The sequence below is a fragment of the Argiope bruennichi genome, chromosome 5 (genome assembly GCF_947563725.1).
Source record: "Argiope bruennichi chromosome 5, qqArgBrue1.1, whole genome shotgun sequence".
In the NCBI taxonomy this organism is placed as follows: domain Eukaryota; kingdom Metazoa; phylum Arthropoda; class Arachnida; order Araneae; family Araneidae; genus Argiope; species Argiope bruennichi.
This window is the reverse complement of record NC_079155.1, coordinates 61,354,023-61,371,671: the sequence shown is the minus strand read 5'-3', so window position 1 is coordinate 61,371,671 and position 17,649 is coordinate 61,354,023. Positions and strand designations below refer to the sequence as shown.

The window sequence follows — 17,649 nt, the reverse complement described above, 5'->3', positions numbered from 1 at the left end:
CTATTATTTTGGAAAATACGAGTTAAAGCGTCACCAACACACATCACGGAAATTTAAATTCAATTGTTCCCATACAATCTTAAAAAATTTGGGTCAAATCTGAAGCAATAAAATGTATATATCGTTAAATATGGTTCACCTATTCCTACAATTTCTTTAATGCAGAGTTTCTGTAAGGAAGTTACGATGATTGCTAGCGTTATCTTGCATTGGGCATTCAACATTTCAAGCAATCAAGCAGATTATTACCGAAAATGAAGGTTTTGTTTGCAGTTTCAGACTGTTCTTCAAAGTATTTGACCTTTAAATTTTATACCTTTGTTATTAAAAGTTTACACGTCGAAAAATTCAGTAGTATTAATTCATTATATATGCGTAAGTTTTTTTTCCACTTAAAATCTGAATTACTGATTGTTAGTTAAATGTCATTTCATTTTATATCAAAGATGATATCTAATCCATGTGACTTAAAATGTCTTGCCCATAGATATTCATACCGATCTTTGCACTCTTGGCTTTTATTTCCAGTGATAAATATGTAACAAACAAAAGCTCCTTAATGTCAAATTCTTATCGGTTAAGCAACGTTAAAGGGAATCGTCTATTCTTCTTATCACAAGCAGCTGCATTCTTTGATATTCTTAAAATTTTGTATTATTGGTAGATTTTTGTTAATTTCTTCTTGTTATTTTTTCATATCAAATTATTTTAAACAAATAAGTAATCATCTAAAATATTTTGATTTTTTTTTTTTTTTCTAAATTGATTTTATAAGTGAATACCGATTTGAATATTATTTTAGTACAATACAATTTTTTGTAACTATTAATCATACAAGATAATTTAATTATAAATTCCTGTAATATGTGAAATTGATTTAAGAGTATATTTAATTACTTAATTCTATTCATTCTTTTGACAGGCAGTTATGGGAATAAACTTCTAATAATAAGTTAAATATATAACCTTTTCATTGCAAAATAGTTTTTTTTTAATCCATCATATGAAAACCATTATATGAGAAATAAATTTATTCATGTGCAACATTTTGTATTGTCTTAAATATAATAGTATTACTTATTTTTTAAGTATAAAAAGTTGTCTCTAAAATAATACTTATAATTTACTCTCAACTTTTCGAGACAATGCTTCATTTTAAGATATTTCTGAATGAAATAGATATTTTGAAAATATTATCCTATACTAAGGTTAAAAACTTGAAACTTATTATTTAATATTTTTGTAGTAAAATATCCATAAAACTTTCTATATTTTGAAACATTTCAAAGATATCTTTTACTAATCAATTACTTTTATATTGATAAGATTGATTTTATATATTGCATAAAATTCCAGTAATCTATATTTTAAATGATTATTTCTTTTTTTTTTAACAGAATAAATTGCTTTAAAAAATGGCTAACAATGCAGAACCTCAGGAAAAAAGATTTTTTAGTCAGTTTGAAAGATTAGGCTTTTATGGTAATGATGCTGTATATTTGAATGCTGGCGCACCCGGTACAGAATTGTTGCGGATGCTGCCGCCAATCATTGAAGCTGCTACTAGTCACCTTATGGTAACAAGCTAATTCTGCCTTTTTTTTTTTTTTTTTTCAATTTTTGTTATTTATCCTCTGCCAGAATACATATTTCTTACTTTTTTTTTGTTGCTATTTTGAACTATAATCAACATAAACAAAATAATCTGCGAGTATGTCTATATGTGTAGTAAGTGCAGTTGTCTCTTTGTATCTTATTTGTATGTATATTCTATTATTTTTAATTAATTGTATAAAGTCTGCCTTCTGTCTCACATTTCTAAATGCATTTTTCTTATTTTTATTTCATGAATATATTTTGTGTGTGTGACATTTCCTAATTAATCTGTTTTAAAAATAATGTCCTAATCTCTCATATACTGGCTTCACTGTAATTTTAAATAATGAATTGTATGGACTATTATTTTTCACACTGAACCAAAACATTGTTTGGTAAATTCTTTTCTGAAACTATATAAGTTTCAAATGCTTTCTCAAGTTCTCTTTTTCCTACCCTCTGCCTTTCTAGTTGGTTCGCTATACTACACTCATCATAGTTTTAACAAAACTTCTTGGCAAAATATAAAAATACAGCTTTTACAGCTAATATAAAAATACCTTTGGCATGTAATACAGCTTGGATTCACCTAAGAATTGATTCATACAAGTATTGAATAATGTTTAGAGGAATAATGTACCATTCTTCCTGGAGATATTGTGAAAGTTCTGGTAGAGATGCCTCTGTAGGGTATAATGTTTCAATCATATTGAGGGTGGGTGACTGGCAAGCCAAGGCAGATGTTTAACTTGATCCTTGTCAAACCATGATTGGACAAGTCTCACTGCATTATCATCCTGGAAACAACGTTTGCATCATAGGATGGACCTGGTCAGCTAAAATTTCTCTATACTTCTCCCCAGGGATTCTTTCTTTCAAGGTTACAATTGGTTCAGCAGAAAACCACAACATGGCTACTCATATCATGACAGATCCACCTCCATGATTGACAGTTGGAAGGAAACAATCATGATCATATGCTTGTGCAGGAGTCCTCCAAATGTGCACCTGTCCTGCTGTAGAGAAAAGTGTGAAACACGATTTGTCAGACCTTATTCTTTTCTTCCACTTATCAATCGACCAGGTTTTGTAAGTGTGATACCACTTTAGATGACGTTTACCATCAACTTCTGTCACAAGTGGCTTGGGAATTACTGCTCTGCTCTAAATATTTCGTAAATGCCTTCTAACTGTAATCACTGACACTGGAGAATCCAGATGGGTATTGAGCTTTGCAGTTGTTCATTTTTAGACATTACAATCCCCTTCAATACCCGTCAGTCTCTTTCACTGAGCTTTTCTTTCCACCCACTATTTTGCTTTTGTGTTTGCTGTCATGACTTTAGACACAGTACCTCTAGAAATGCCTAAAAATTGGGATGTTTTGGCCACACTTCAGCTAGACAGGCTTCTATAATTTGGCCTCCTTGAAAACCTCCAACATTTTACGCTTTTGAAAAAAATTCAAGAATTACAGAATTTTAATACAAGTAACACATACTACCTGAGTATATACATTGCTATTTAGAATAAAATTGGTGGCTATTATATTTTAATGCTTACAAAGCACATTTAAAAATGTCACTTTTATTTGCAGGTGTTTCCATTATTTTGATAACCACCTGTATATAAACATGCCTATATTACAGTAGAATATGAAATGATATAGAGATAAAGATATGTGCTAAAAATATAATCCTAAATTAGTGAGCGTAAAGGAATTTACTTGGATCTTTACAACTACTGGCTAGCTAGCTAGCTCTTAATCATCATGATTTGCTTGGATGGAATAGACTTAAGAATTTTCTTATCTCTGTAAATAATGCAGCATTCCTTTAATATTCACTCAGCTGTATAGGCAATATTTGAGAATCTTTTCTTCCTTAATATGCAATAAAAGTTTTTTTTTTTTTTTTACGAATTATAAAAATGAATTTTATAAATTTAGAATTTGTTAATTCATAAAAATTAGGAAAAATTTCTTAGTAAGCAAAACATAAGGCAATCGTGTACATTCACATCAAAATATTATACTAAAACTGTCTTGAATGTTTAGTATTAAGTTTTTTAACCTTGAAATTTAAAAATAAAAATTTTAATGCACTCAATTATTGGAATTCATCTATTGAGACATACATTAGTTAAAAATTTCCTCAAAAAATTAATTTTCCAAAGTGTTAAATATTAAAAATTGACCTATCCTTTTTTAATTATGTCAGAAGGTAGGTACCAAGAGAATTTTTTAACAGTAACAATGGAATTTTTTCTCCTATTCTCTCTTGCCATTGAAAATTGAATAAAATACTGAAATTTCTTAAAGGTGTGCTTTTTAAAATTTCTAAATAATAGTAAATGATTGCATGTGTCTAAAAGTGTCCTTATAATTGGCTTAAAAAATTGCAATCTTCATTCAAAATCTGAAATTTAATTTCATTCATTTTTCTTCTTATTTCAGCAAAATGAATTGGAGGGAGATGCTCAAATTTTTCAGTATGGGGTGGAAAATGGGCATTGGCAATTCCGCAGTTTTTTGGCAACATTTCTGACTGAAGAATATGGGGATACTGTTTCTAGGTAAATAAGGTTTTTGTTGAAAAAAAAAAATGCATGAATATTTGAAATCATTATTTTGAAATATTTAAGAATTATTTCACTATACTGTTAAGAAATTTATTTGAATGTTTTGAAGTACTTGTTAAAGGCACATAATCATTTAAAAACTTCTTATAGATACTTTTAATATTGAATTGCAGAGAAGTGGAATAGTCATATGCATAAAACTGCTATTATATCTCATAATATTTTGAATTATATTCTATTATATATATTTATTATTCAAAATAATAAACAAATGTAAAATGAATTAATTTTTTAAAATTTTCATTTTACTTCTGCATTCTTTCAGATGAATAATTAATACTTTTACAAAATGAAAGATGAATATGCATTTCAGGGGGGGGGATGGTCCCCTTTTCTTTCTTCTCTACCTAAATAGTTTTTAAAAAAAGCATTTAAAATAATAAATTTGTTTTTCTACCACATTTTTTATGCTGAAAATAAAGTATTTTCCCTAATAATTAAATAGGTTTCTTAAAAATTAATATATTTCTTATTCAGTGTTTTTTTTAATCAAATGTTTTATTTCAAAAATGATAATTTATAACCAGACCTACAAAAATGTAAATAGAACATATTTTTTTAATTATTATTAAATCTTATGAATATTTAAATATTGATATATGGTGAACTCTAAGTGTAATGATATCATACTAAAGTGTTATTTTGGTATATTGCTTGTGTTTTGTAAAATTCATTTGAGAATGGAATAGATTAGAATATGAATAGATCCTTTGATTAGAATGTGCAATGTTACACTGACTTGTAACATATTTTAAAATAAATTAGACTCTACATTATTGAATTTGATCTAGAAATCAGTTTAATCTTAAGCATTTTTGTAATTTTAATTCTATCAAATTCTTTTTTATATATTATAGTTCAATTTTATTAATAACTTACATTATTTACAATGTATTTTATCCAAGTTAAGCAAAAGCACAAACATTATATTATTTATTTTTTAATGTAAGAAATTTAATTTAATGTTGAAATGAATTGCAAAAATGACAAGTATTAAATGCTTCCACATATTTATTTCATATGTTCGATTTATAGTCTTAGAAAAGAAATTGAAACATTTTTAATTTATTTGCATTATTAGACATATACAGCATTTTTTTTTTTTTTTTTATCTAAATGCAATTATTTGTTGTTTCTCTTATATTTGTTTCAGTTTTCATCATACTCAAAACTTTATCTTAAATATAATATCAGCAAATATTTAAAATAATTTCACAAGAAATCTTTTAATCAGTAGATTGTACACTTCCTTGGAATTTTGATTATCATGATGACTTTTAAGAATGGGTATGGACATGGATTTTTTTTTTTTTTTTTTTTTTTTTTTGGATTTTTTGCAATAAATTAATTAAACTCTAGAAAGTGATCCATAGATTAATTTCTAGAAAGTGATTCAACAGACATTAAGTATAACAAAATGTCTTTGTCATAGATAACATCTAAAAATTACAGATAAATGTTGTGAATATATAACTTGATTAAAATCCTGAGTTCTTACGTAAATTTTTTAACATGTATACTTTAAACAGTTGGGAGCATTTTATGAATTGCATTTTTCTTGCTACCTAAGATTAAAAATATTTGTGCTGCATTAATCAAGCATTGTAATTGTCACTGTGACAATAATTTTGACTATTACTTTTTGTTATTTTCAGAAGTATATGAATTCCCTGAAATTCATTTTAGACTTATTTATCTGAAATGCTTTTTACTTCCAGTTTCCTTTTATACAAACTGTGTTACAAGAAGCATGTGATGTAAAAATAATCTAAATATTTTATTACTAAAAAATACTGATAAATACTTTTCATTTAAAGTACCTATTGACCATGCAAGTAGATGATTTGTAAACAGTGAATTGTACCATTGGATATGAGAGCTTTTTAACAAAAAGTTTAATGAAAATAATTTAGCTTTTAATGTGATGTGACAATCAATGTTGAGTAATCATGTAAATAATATTTTATGTTCTAGCTATTTTTAACTATAACACTTTTTGATTTTAGTGAGCAATTATTTCTTACTGGAGGTGCATCTAGTGGGCTGTGGTTAATTTTAAGTGCATTGTTTAATTCTGGCACTGTTGTTTTTGTTGAAGATCCTTCATATTTTTGTGCTCTTAAAGTTTTTTCTGATCTTCAGATGAAAGTAGTTCCAGGTAAATTCATATTGTATTTAAAATAATAAAAATTTTAAGCACCTTTTTAAATAAGTAAATTTTAAAAGACATGTGATTTTATTGGAAAAATTTAATATCGAGTTTTTGCCTACTCTTTCAAAATGTCCATGCATATACATTTATTTTATTAACAACCTTTCATTATGAATAATTATAGTGTATTGATGAAAAAAACATTTTATGAAACTCTTGTATTTGGATACTTCTCGTAGTTTACAATAATATTAAATTCTGTCATAGTTCAACTTTAAATAACAACCCAAAGAAAATGAGTAGCAATTTTCTTATTGCCATTTTTTACATATAAATTGTTACACTTCATGTGAGGACAGAGCTCTTCTCAATTTTTTTAAATTTATTATTAATGCTTTTTTTTTTTTATTCTACCTGATATAAAACACTTTTTAACCATTAACAACATTCATAGAAATGCTTATGATTTTAAAGCAGCGATTGCATAACTTTTATCATTAATTCTAACTGCCTTTGTTCACAGCATGTAAGACAAAAAAATTTTTTAGTAATTTATAATTTTTATGTGTAAAATTATTATTCAATATTATATTTAATCTTTTTTTTTTTTTTTTTTTTTTTGATAAAAATGTGTTTAAAAATATCATAAGATGATCATAGGTTATTTTTATTGCATAGAATTTTTGCAAAAGGAAAAGAGTATATAATCGAAATATTGCCGAAACAGAGTATGAATTATAGAGATAATATTCTTGATAAGTTTTTTTTTTATTCAAGCATCTTTTGAACTACTTATAACTATAGTTATAGATTTTTTATTTATTTTTTTAAGTTTACAAATGTAATAATGTTTATTATGATAGATTTATTACTTCTAAAAAATATATCAAGATTATGATACTAAGAGCATAGTGAATTTAAGATGATATAAAGGACCAAAACATTAATTTTTGACTGATTTAGTTATGCATTATACTATACTATGTTATACTATAATTATTAAGAACAAACTGTATTTAAGGATCTTATCATTTACACTATATATTCTGAGAATGGGGTAATTTTATATTAGCAGAAGGAGTCAGAATATCAATTTATGATTGAATCAAGATTATAAATGCTGCTATTGAAATATCTAATTTGCATTTCTAATTCAGAAAACTAGATTAATTCATGATAAAATATCAAAAATCAAAATAATATTGATTTGCTGTTGCATTAGCTCGAAAAAATTTGTTACATATATTATTTTAAGTTATGGGTATTAATAATTTCTAATATACATTATATTGTCAGAGTGTTGTTATTTTTTATTCCCTTGATTAATGTGATTATATACTAATTTAATTTTGATGAGGTTATCTATTCTTTTATAATCAGACATCATGCAACAAATAATTTGTTCCTTTAAATTTTTTATAATGGCTACATTATAAAAAATGGAGTATGGCTACATTATGGCTGGATGGTCAGCTGTACACAAGAAGTATGACTACATTAATTTTAGTTGAGGAATTGATATGTTGCAATTTTCTTTCTGTGTCCCATATTAAAAATTTTTTTAGTGATTAAGGTATATTTTACAACAGAGTTCTAATAGCATATTTATATAGGTTTAATTTCCTATGTTGATATAATTAATCTTTACTTGTCTGTATTTTATTTGAATCTTTACTTCATTTAATCACTGATACCAGTAATTTAAAATGTTAAATACAGATTGCCTTTATCTGTTTGAGTGAAAGTGAATATATAACAATATTTTTGTTAAGGTTTAGAATTATATGCTGAAATGGTAAATAAGTATTACATAATAATAACATAATTAAAATGCTTTTTATCACTTGCAATGTTTCAGAGACCATTAATGTTTTTAGTTAAAACTGATGACTATGGCATTGTAATTGATGACCTGCAAGAAAAATTGATTGAACATTTTTCCGAAAACCCTGTTGTTTCCCATCCACCACTTAAAGCATTGATTTATCTTATACCAGTTTACCAAAATCCCACTGGTTCTGTTTTACCTGAAGGTAAGTAAAATTGCTTTGTATTCATTTCTAATGTTAATTATGGTGAAGTGACACTATTTTGTTATATTTTAAGTAATTAGAAATTTTTCTTAAAATATTACAAATATAAATAATTGAACATATAATATGAATTAGGCATCTTAGATTAAACAAAAATTAGCCAAAGTAGAAACATTAAGAGTTTTCAGTATTATCTTTAATAACCTAATTATAATAAGGGCAAATAATATAAATTTTAAATAGATGATAGAATTAAAAATTTTGCCATTGCTAATTTTAATTTTTAAAAAAATCAATACAAGAAAATTGCATCTATAAAAAATTTTCTTGCATATTTTATTCGTGAAGATATTTACAAGTTTGTGTGATAATTTAACTTGTTCAGTAGTTGCTTATTACATTTTTTTAGCAAGAAATAATATAGCTTACCTTATTTTATTCTTATACTTTGGAGGAATAATTATTTTATTTATATTTATTAATATTATTTTAGTGACAAGTTTTACCTTCATATGTATTTAAAATGTTTTTTTTTAATTGTAGGAAGGTGTAGGAAATTAATTAACTTAGCTCAAAAGTTTGGAGTCACAATCGTGTGTGATGATGTTTATAATATGCTTCATTATGATGATAAGCCTGTTTGTCCTAAACGTCTATTTGCTTATGATAATAGGTAAAAGAATAATTTTTTTCATGTGCTTTGTGTAAAATATGTTTCATATAGCACAAATTAATTCAAAATGGTCTTATTTTTAAATGTATGAACAAAAATTATGCATTGATCCAATCTTTAAATGTGAAAATTGAGTAGATCTAGACTTTCATTACTAATTTTTTTTACATGAGAAAAATGATTATTAATCATTTTGATTTTTCAAGATGCATTTCCATAAAATATATTCTTTTTATAAGTAATTAATATTTTGTATTAATTGGTTTTAAATTATAGTAAATCACAGTGAATACTTTTACTCAATTCTATTACTAATAGAACAGTCATTAGTTTATAATAAAAATCATTTATTAAATTTGTTTATTTATAAATCATGATCCGCTTGAACTTATAATCTGCCATTTCATCATAGCTGACAATTTGATATTAAATATAGCTAATAGAAGAGTACTAAATATAAAGAAAGGAAGCCGAGAAAAACAAATAAAAACTATGTTTTATATATCGTAAAACATTTTCCTGTATTTGTACTTTCTGAAAACATTAAAATTGTTTTGATAAAAGGATAATTATCAGTAATTTATTGAAAGTTTATTTATTTTATAGATTTAAAATTTAAGTAATATTTTTTACAATCCCTTCATAATATCAGGCATTTTAAATCTTAGACATATGGGATACATATGTCCTATGAAATAGAATACGCCTACTAATGAGATATTACCAATTCAAAAAATAATTAAATAATATATCACTGGTACAAAGTTCATTAAGAACTGGCAAAAAAAAAAAAAAAAAAAATCGCCAAAACTTTATATTCAATATTTTAAATTCCATTTTGGCAACAAACCACACATACTATTGTTTTATAGGTATTCTATATAAACAATGCTTAAAAAAATAAAAGTTTGTAATTCTTTTTTTTTTTTCCTTCTCTTATTTAGAATACCAGTGGGACCTAATATTCCTATATAGTAGAACATGTTGGGCCCTTAAAATTCCTCCTTCTCCTCATAATATAATTATGATCAAATATGACTAACTTCAAAAGAGCGTACTTGATACATTTTTGGTTAAAAAAAAAAAAAAAAAAAAAAAAAAAAAAAAACAGTTCATATTTAAAGAGGCCCCCAAATAAAGAAAAAAGGCAATGTAAGGGTTATATTTAAAGAAAGAAATTTTCAAAAACTTTAAAAAAGTAATTATAAACAATAATTCATAAATAAGTAATTGTAAATAATAATTCATCCATGCAGTAAATTCTCATGATATAATCATGGAATCTAAAATAAGGCTACATAATTTCATATTTTAGAAGTGTAAAATGAATAAGGTGGTTTTCATTTTTCATGAAATAGAAGTGTGAAATAAAAGAATCATAAAACTAAATCTAGTTAAATAAATTGTTTTCCAATTATTTATAAAGATTTTAAAAAATGATTTCTGGTTGTTATTTTGTAAGCAAATAGTTTGTCTGAATTATTTTATTGTTTTTACTTGTATTTTTCGTATTAATTAAAATTCCAATTTCAATCATAAAAATATTAAATCCAAATTTTAGGTTTCATCCAGATTATGCTGGTAATGTGATATCCAATGGAACATTTTCTAAGTTCTTAGGCCCTGGCTTAAGAATAGGCTGGATTGAAGCTCCAAAATGGGCTACAGAAATACTGGAGGATTTGTAAGATTAAAAATTGATGTTATTCTTATATCATATATATATATAATGTGTGTGTGTTAAATTTTGTTGTAATGTTCAGATTTTTTTTTTTTTTTATTTGAGATTCTTCCACTAAAGAGAAAGAAAATCAAAATATTTGTAAATTATGTCTGTCCATCTTCCATTATGAAAAATTATTAATTTTCAAAGCAAAGTCATTCCAAGTACCATATGAATAAATGAAATAAAGTAAGAATATTTTTAAAAGATTGTGGTTATTCTTTGTTGTAATGTATTGAGGAAAAACATGGGTCATATTTTTAATTATCAGATTCAATATGATGATTGTAACACAGAGTAATGTGTCAGAAACTCATATTAGTTCTACACAAAACTTAGATCCTATAAAATCTCCTACGTTACAAAAGTAAACATTTTATTTTTCAAATTAAATATACCTATATCTATTGATTCTCTTCATTCGTATTAAAACATTTTAGGATTATATTGGCCTTGTCCTTTACTAGCTTAGCTTTGTAACTTGTGGGTCATGAGTTCAAGACACAATTCCATACAAGATCTGTTGTGTGAATGGTCCAAAATAAATCCATCACGTTAAATTTGCAATGATATATGTTTTTGTGGTTTCTGATTTAAGTATCCTCTGCATCATATTGCCTTGGATAAACACAATAAGGTGTATGTATCTTTAAAGGAAAGCTAATCAAACTAAGCTATATAAAATTAAGGGATCATGTAGTAGTGTTTAAGATTGGTAATTCATTTGACTCAAAACCTATGCTTTAAGAAATAAAGCTAAAGTATTCAGAATATTAAAAAAAAAAAAAAAAAAAAAATTCTTTGGCAACTAAAGAAAATATATATATATATATACAAAATAATATTTCATCATAAAGGTGAATCAGACTTCTAAGAAATTGTCATTTCAGTGATTACGGTTTCATGTTACACATCTACATTTAGACTCAATTACTGAAATGACAAGTCTTTATAAGCCTGTATATGTGAGTGCATTTGCTATTTAATAAAACAATAATAGAAAATTAGGTAAATTAACTGTTTTCATATAAAAATCACCTTCTATTTCTTAATCCACATTTTATTTTATTGTATATAAAATATTTTAGACATTAATAATGTTCTGTTTAAAATTTAAATTGATATTTATGTAATCAAAACTTAAAGAACAAATTACTTTAAATATGTTGGGAAAGATTTTTTTCTATGTACCATTCTTTCTACAAAACTGTTGCTAAAATTGAGAAATATAGAAATAAAATGTAGAAATAATTTGAAATAGAAACAAAAATAATTTGTTTTTAAATTCATCCATTCACTACTTAATTCACCTATAACTAAATATTTATAATTTTTTTCATTTTTTTTTAGTGGTGTTATTGGTAGTGGAGGTGGCTTAAACTCATATACCTCTGGTGTTATCACAAGTTTAATGGCTCTGGGAAAAATGAAAACACACTTGCAAAAAGTGAAGACTATATTCAGAGTAAGGTTTAAGACAAAAAGTGTAGTACTTTTTTTTTTCTATCATCAAATCACTGTATTTTATTCATATATTAATTATATCGTAAATATATTTTGTGTATGGATTTTGTAATAAATTATTTTATTTATAGGTAAGTATTAGCTACTGTCCAAGACCAGTTTGTTCTTTAACAAATGCAATTTTCTTTAATTTCAATGAATTTCTTATTCATATTTTAAATTTTCATTGTGATAAGATTTAGCTCGTTTTTCTAGTTACGGAGATTTAAATCATATTTTCATAGCAGTCTTGTACATCCTTTTTTCTTGACTACATGGGTGTCTGTAAAACTTATTAGTATTGAAATGACATGATATATTTTATGTCCAGCAATGTGTCAGTTGAATTTAAAAACCCTCTGATAAGAAGAATTGAAGATTAACAACCATAATCTTTCAGCTTACTGGATATAATTTATAATATATCTACTGTCTTAGAGAACTTTATTCACTATATTGAACATTCTCAGAAGAAATGAAAAAGAAACTAAAACCATTAGAATATAATCTCAATTTTCAACAATAATTGAGAAATATGCATTTGAATATATGTGTAATTAATGGAAGTATTTTGAATTTTGTTGCAACAGTTAAAAGTGCATAAATTATGCATAAAAATATTTTTGAAGAAATTTGATTTTTTTTATTAAACTTGGGGAGGGGGATAGGGTGGATTTAAAATTTATGTTATTATAAAAATAAGTTTTTAAATTTTAAAATGGTGCAAAAATTATTTTTGTGCAATAATATTTTTGGAAGATATCTAGTGCAAACACAAAGATCATGCTTAGTTATCATTTAATTAATTTAAAAAAAATTTTTGAGATGCTCATTTCCGTTCTTCAAGATGCATTTGTATCAAATTTAGTGTTCTAAATTAGACAATATGGCCTGTAGAATAAGAACAGATATATATATTCATTTCTATTATTAGCAGAATTATACAAAATTTACACAATTATTTACTTTATCACAATTGAATTATCTTTTGATATTATTGGAATTTATTTTTTAAATTAAAAAATAACTAAAAGTCATTACAACTTTTACTGTATTTATTTGATCCTAACTTGTATATTCCACATACAGTGCCTTTCTTTAATTTATTTATGTATGCACATACAAACAAATTTATACACAGTTGAGCCTCTATTTCTATCAAACTTAGATTCCTTGGAGGGGGTCCTTATATAGAAATTTCAGTATAAAGAAAAACTTTTTGTTAATTTTTTTATCATTTTCTTACTAAAAACAGTTATGCTTAGTTAATTTTTTACATTTAAAAACTTAAAAGGATTAAAACTTCAAAAACAGGATTCAAAGTATTTTCAAATAACTGTTTTCCAAAATTTAATACAGTATATATCAAAATGTTGTACTTGTTTTGTCACATTATTGTTTTTCTTCCTACTTCCTGTATCTCTTAATAAACTGAACACCCTTTCAAATGTAAAAATTTGCCAAAGTAAAGAAATAAAAACTAAGGAGTAAGATAGAAAAAAATATGATATATGTTTCCTTAAAAAATGTTTATTGCTTTTTCTGAATTCCACTCTTCTGACAATTAATCTAGAAATTTTCAAAGAATTAATCTAACTTTTTTTTTTCTTTTTTTCAACCTGTAGTGAAAATTTGATCATTCATATTTATTTATTTATTAGAATTCAAAAAGTAAAATATTCATGCAATTAAAATTTTTGTTTGCATATAAAAAAAGTTTACTTTATCATATCTAAAATCTCATTTCTCAGAATTGAAGGTAATATGAACAGAATAAGTGATATTTTAAATGGTTAAATATAGAATTTGATATATAATGTTCATTTAGATTTAATGTTTAAATGAAGAGATGAATGCAATTAATTACAGAATTATATAAACGTGTATATAACTAAAAAATCAGACTTCAGTTAATTTCATATAGAATTAGTTATCCAAAGAATTTTTAACAAAGTTGTAGCCACACTATGCATCATATTTACATCAAACTAAAATCTAAAATTACATCATTGTATTTATTCTGTATCGTTATTTTTAACTAGTAACTCAATTTGTATAACTTACTTTTGTTAGACTCACATGGAAGCTACTGCTGACCTCTTACGACAAGAACTCCCTCCTGGTTGCAGACTAAAGTCTCCTGCTAAGGTAATTTTATTGTTGGAGTTAGAAATAAAATTGTTTTTATTTAAATAAATTTTTAATGACCATATTGATGCCTGTAATTATGAATTCATTTTACTTCTACAATAATCACTCCTGTTTATGTCGTAATTAAAAAAAGAAAAATGGTGGGAGTGATTTCCCCAGAATTTTCTTGTATTCTCTACAATAAAAATCCCATCCCCCTTCTCTCACATAAAATTGAAAACCTTAGGTAAGTCCGCATGTACCTTGCATCACATTGGCAAATAATAGTAATGAAATACAGATCTTTGGTATGAATTTAATATTTTTACTAAATCAATATTTTGTATTTATGTAAATATATATTTTGGATAGCTCCTTTTTTAGCAAATAATACCAAGATTTGACCGAACTGCAGTTGTTGAAACAACATCTCATACTGAATTTCATTTATTTAAGTCATTGTGTCCACATGCATGCAAAAATTATTAACCAACAGATGATCAACACTTTTACAGATTTGGTTCAAAATTTATTAAGAATCTGTTACGATTGTAAATCTGTAGAGTTAACATGATCTTTTGATTTGAGCTTTTGTTAACACATGCTGCTAACATGAAAAAAGCTTATTTTTCCCCATGCATGCATCACAAGCTAATTAAATTTTATTTTTATTATATGTGAAATAAATTGTTGGAAAATATGTTTAGAAATTGATTGAAAATATAAACTTAATTTATATGTTAAAAAAATGGTAACTTTGAAAAAGATAATTTTTTGAATGTTATCGCAGAAAAACAATCAAAGTTTCAATTCATTTTTAATTAATTAAAAAAATTAAAATTTTCTCTGAGGTAGAGATTTTTACTTTCCAAAGTTTGTAATGCACCAAGTTTGATAGCTCAGGATCAAATGATTTGACCTGAGAGAGCCAACATAAACACACATTCATCTTATTATTCTAGTTTCTAATTTTAAACAGTCTGGTCTATGAAGCATGAACACACACATTCATCTTTATTATTAGTATAGATATACCACACTTATCATTCATCACTCTTTCTACATTAATTTCTTTTGTTTGTCACTGATTGCATTTAGAAAATTAAGTATGATAAATTTTTTGATAGAGATATTAAAATCCATTGATTTGCAGGGTGGTTACTTCTTGTGGATAGAATTACCTGAAAATATTGATGCATTAAACTTTTCACCTTTTGCTAAGCAAGAGTATCAGGTTGCATTTATGCCAGGAATAAGGTAATTTTTTTTTTCACTTACATGGTAATCTAAAATATTTATGCAAATTTTTTTAATCAGATATACTGTAGAAGTAATTTGCTGACTTTATTTTTCAAAAACAATCCATTTCAGATTTTTAAGAAAAGAGAAATTAACTTTTTTGTTTTAATGCTTGCTCCTCTACTTTCCACATTAATATTTTCTAAACAACTTTAAATTTAATCAAATAAAATAATTAGAATTGTTAATGAGTTAAAATAATTAAAATATGTTATTTACATTAAATTTACATTAAAATTTTCATCCTCTAATCTTATAATAATCAGCAAATTTTGTTACATTAGAAGTAAGAAAACATTATTATATAGTTTTCTTTAAGAATAAATAAGTTGCAAATTCTCTTTATAATAAAGCATGTCAATCAATATGAAGCTTTTTAAATGTATATTATATATTTTCAGGGCATCTCCAACTAATAGTTTTGCCAATTACATACGAATCTGCATTAGTTTTTACCCTCTGGATATTTTATTGTCTGCTGTTCGAAGATTATGTAGAGCAATTTCAGACTTTCAACAGAGATGTGAAGACGATCCTAATTTTTTAGAAACTTATGCAAATTCTAACAAAATAGATATTTAAATATTTGAAAGAAATCTGAATTTTGCTCTGCCTAAAATTTTGAAGCAATTATTTATTATGATTCAAGGCTACTACTCTGCAAGTTTTCTATATTCTTTATAAATAAGATATACATAATATTACAATGTTGCATATTAAGCATAAGTATATTATGATGGTTACATAAAGGCTTCTTTTGTGTATTTATTAAGAAATCGATTTAGGTTTATATAAATGTGCATATTTCAAAGTTGCAATAGTTAATTGTTTTTATTGTAATTTAATCAGAATCTTTGTGTTAAAGTTAGTTTATTTTAACTTGATAGATCTAATATGTTATGGGTATTACTTTACAAGACAAATCTTTATATATTTAACTTTTACTGATAAAATGTATATTGTATATTTCTTAGTAGTATTAAATTTAGATTTCAAACTAGTCCAAAACTAGTCTACAAATGTTAAGAATTTTATTTTCTTCTATGAAAATTTAAACTTTTATCTGAATATTTTTAAAAAACACATGTTCATGTGAAGATTGTTATAAAGGCATACAAAGTTGTATTTAACAATCCTTATAGTTGCACTATCTTCAAATAAAATCAGAAATAATGCAATAATAAATTTAAATTAACATAAAATTCTATTAATAGATTTTAATGACTGTGATCAGATCCAATAAAAATTTTGGATTTGTATTGCCTATGATGCTATCATGTAAAAAGTATACACTAGGAATGTTGAAACAAAACATTTTTTTTTTTTTTCTTTCTTTCAAATTATTATATATGCATACAAAATTAGTTTTAAAGAATTTAAAAAAAATTTATTTCATAAAGTATTGAATCATTTTAAGTGTGTATTATCTTATTTAAATGTTGTTGTTTTTTAACCTCTATACAGTATTGTATTTTATTATTATTCAAAGTTGTGTTGTGTCTTTCACAATATTTTTAAACTTATTTTAATCTGATCTGTAACAGAATATATTAAATTATTAATTTCAAAATGAGTAAATTTTTGTATAGCATGAATATAAGAGCTAAATTCAGATTTATTTTTGTTGAATTTTAAAAAATTATGTCAAAGAGATTATTTTTGTTGATTAGTATTGAACTATGGAAATAAATTTTATGCAAAATGATTAATTGTCTAGTTATGTCAAATTACGTATTTTAATACAAAAACATGACTTTTTGTAGCTAGTCTGAAACAATTACAAATTAAATTAAAATGTTGAGTTTGAAAATATAAAAACACAAACTATAATAAATTTAAGAATAGCTTTCGTAGATACAAATGAACAATGTTTTATGTGTACATATCCACAATATAAACG

At 24.8% G+C, this 17,649-nt stretch overlaps 1 protein-coding gene across 3 annotated transcripts; it reads left to right on the top strand.

The window, feature by feature from the left end:
* Positions 1-226: 226 nt before the first annotated feature.
* Positions 227-17,454, top strand: LOC129969577 (uncharacterized HTH-type transcriptional regulator YdfD-like). Of its 3 annotated transcripts, none has more exons than XM_056084208.1 (11): positions 227-375; positions 1,398-1,577; positions 4,052-4,170; positions 6,243-6,394; positions 8,266-8,421; positions 8,965-9,094; positions 10,656-10,778; positions 12,168-12,282; positions 14,394-14,468; positions 15,604-15,707; positions 16,151-17,454. In XM_056084208.1, the coding sequence occupies exons 2-11, from the start codon at positions 1,416-1,418 to the stop codon at positions 16,329-16,331; spliced, it is 1,317 nt and encodes a 438-aa protein (XP_055940183.1). In that variant the 5' UTR covers positions 227-375; positions 1,398-1,415; the 3' UTR covers positions 16,332-17,454. The 3 variants fall into 3 exon arrangements, with proteins under 3 accessions (XP_055940183.1, XP_055940184.1, XP_055940185.1); XM_056084209.1 differs by lacking the exon at positions 227-375 and adding an exon at positions 516-660; XM_056084210.1 differs by lacking the exon at positions 227-375 and adding an exon at positions 543-720.
* Positions 17,455-17,649: the final 195 nt, after the last annotated feature.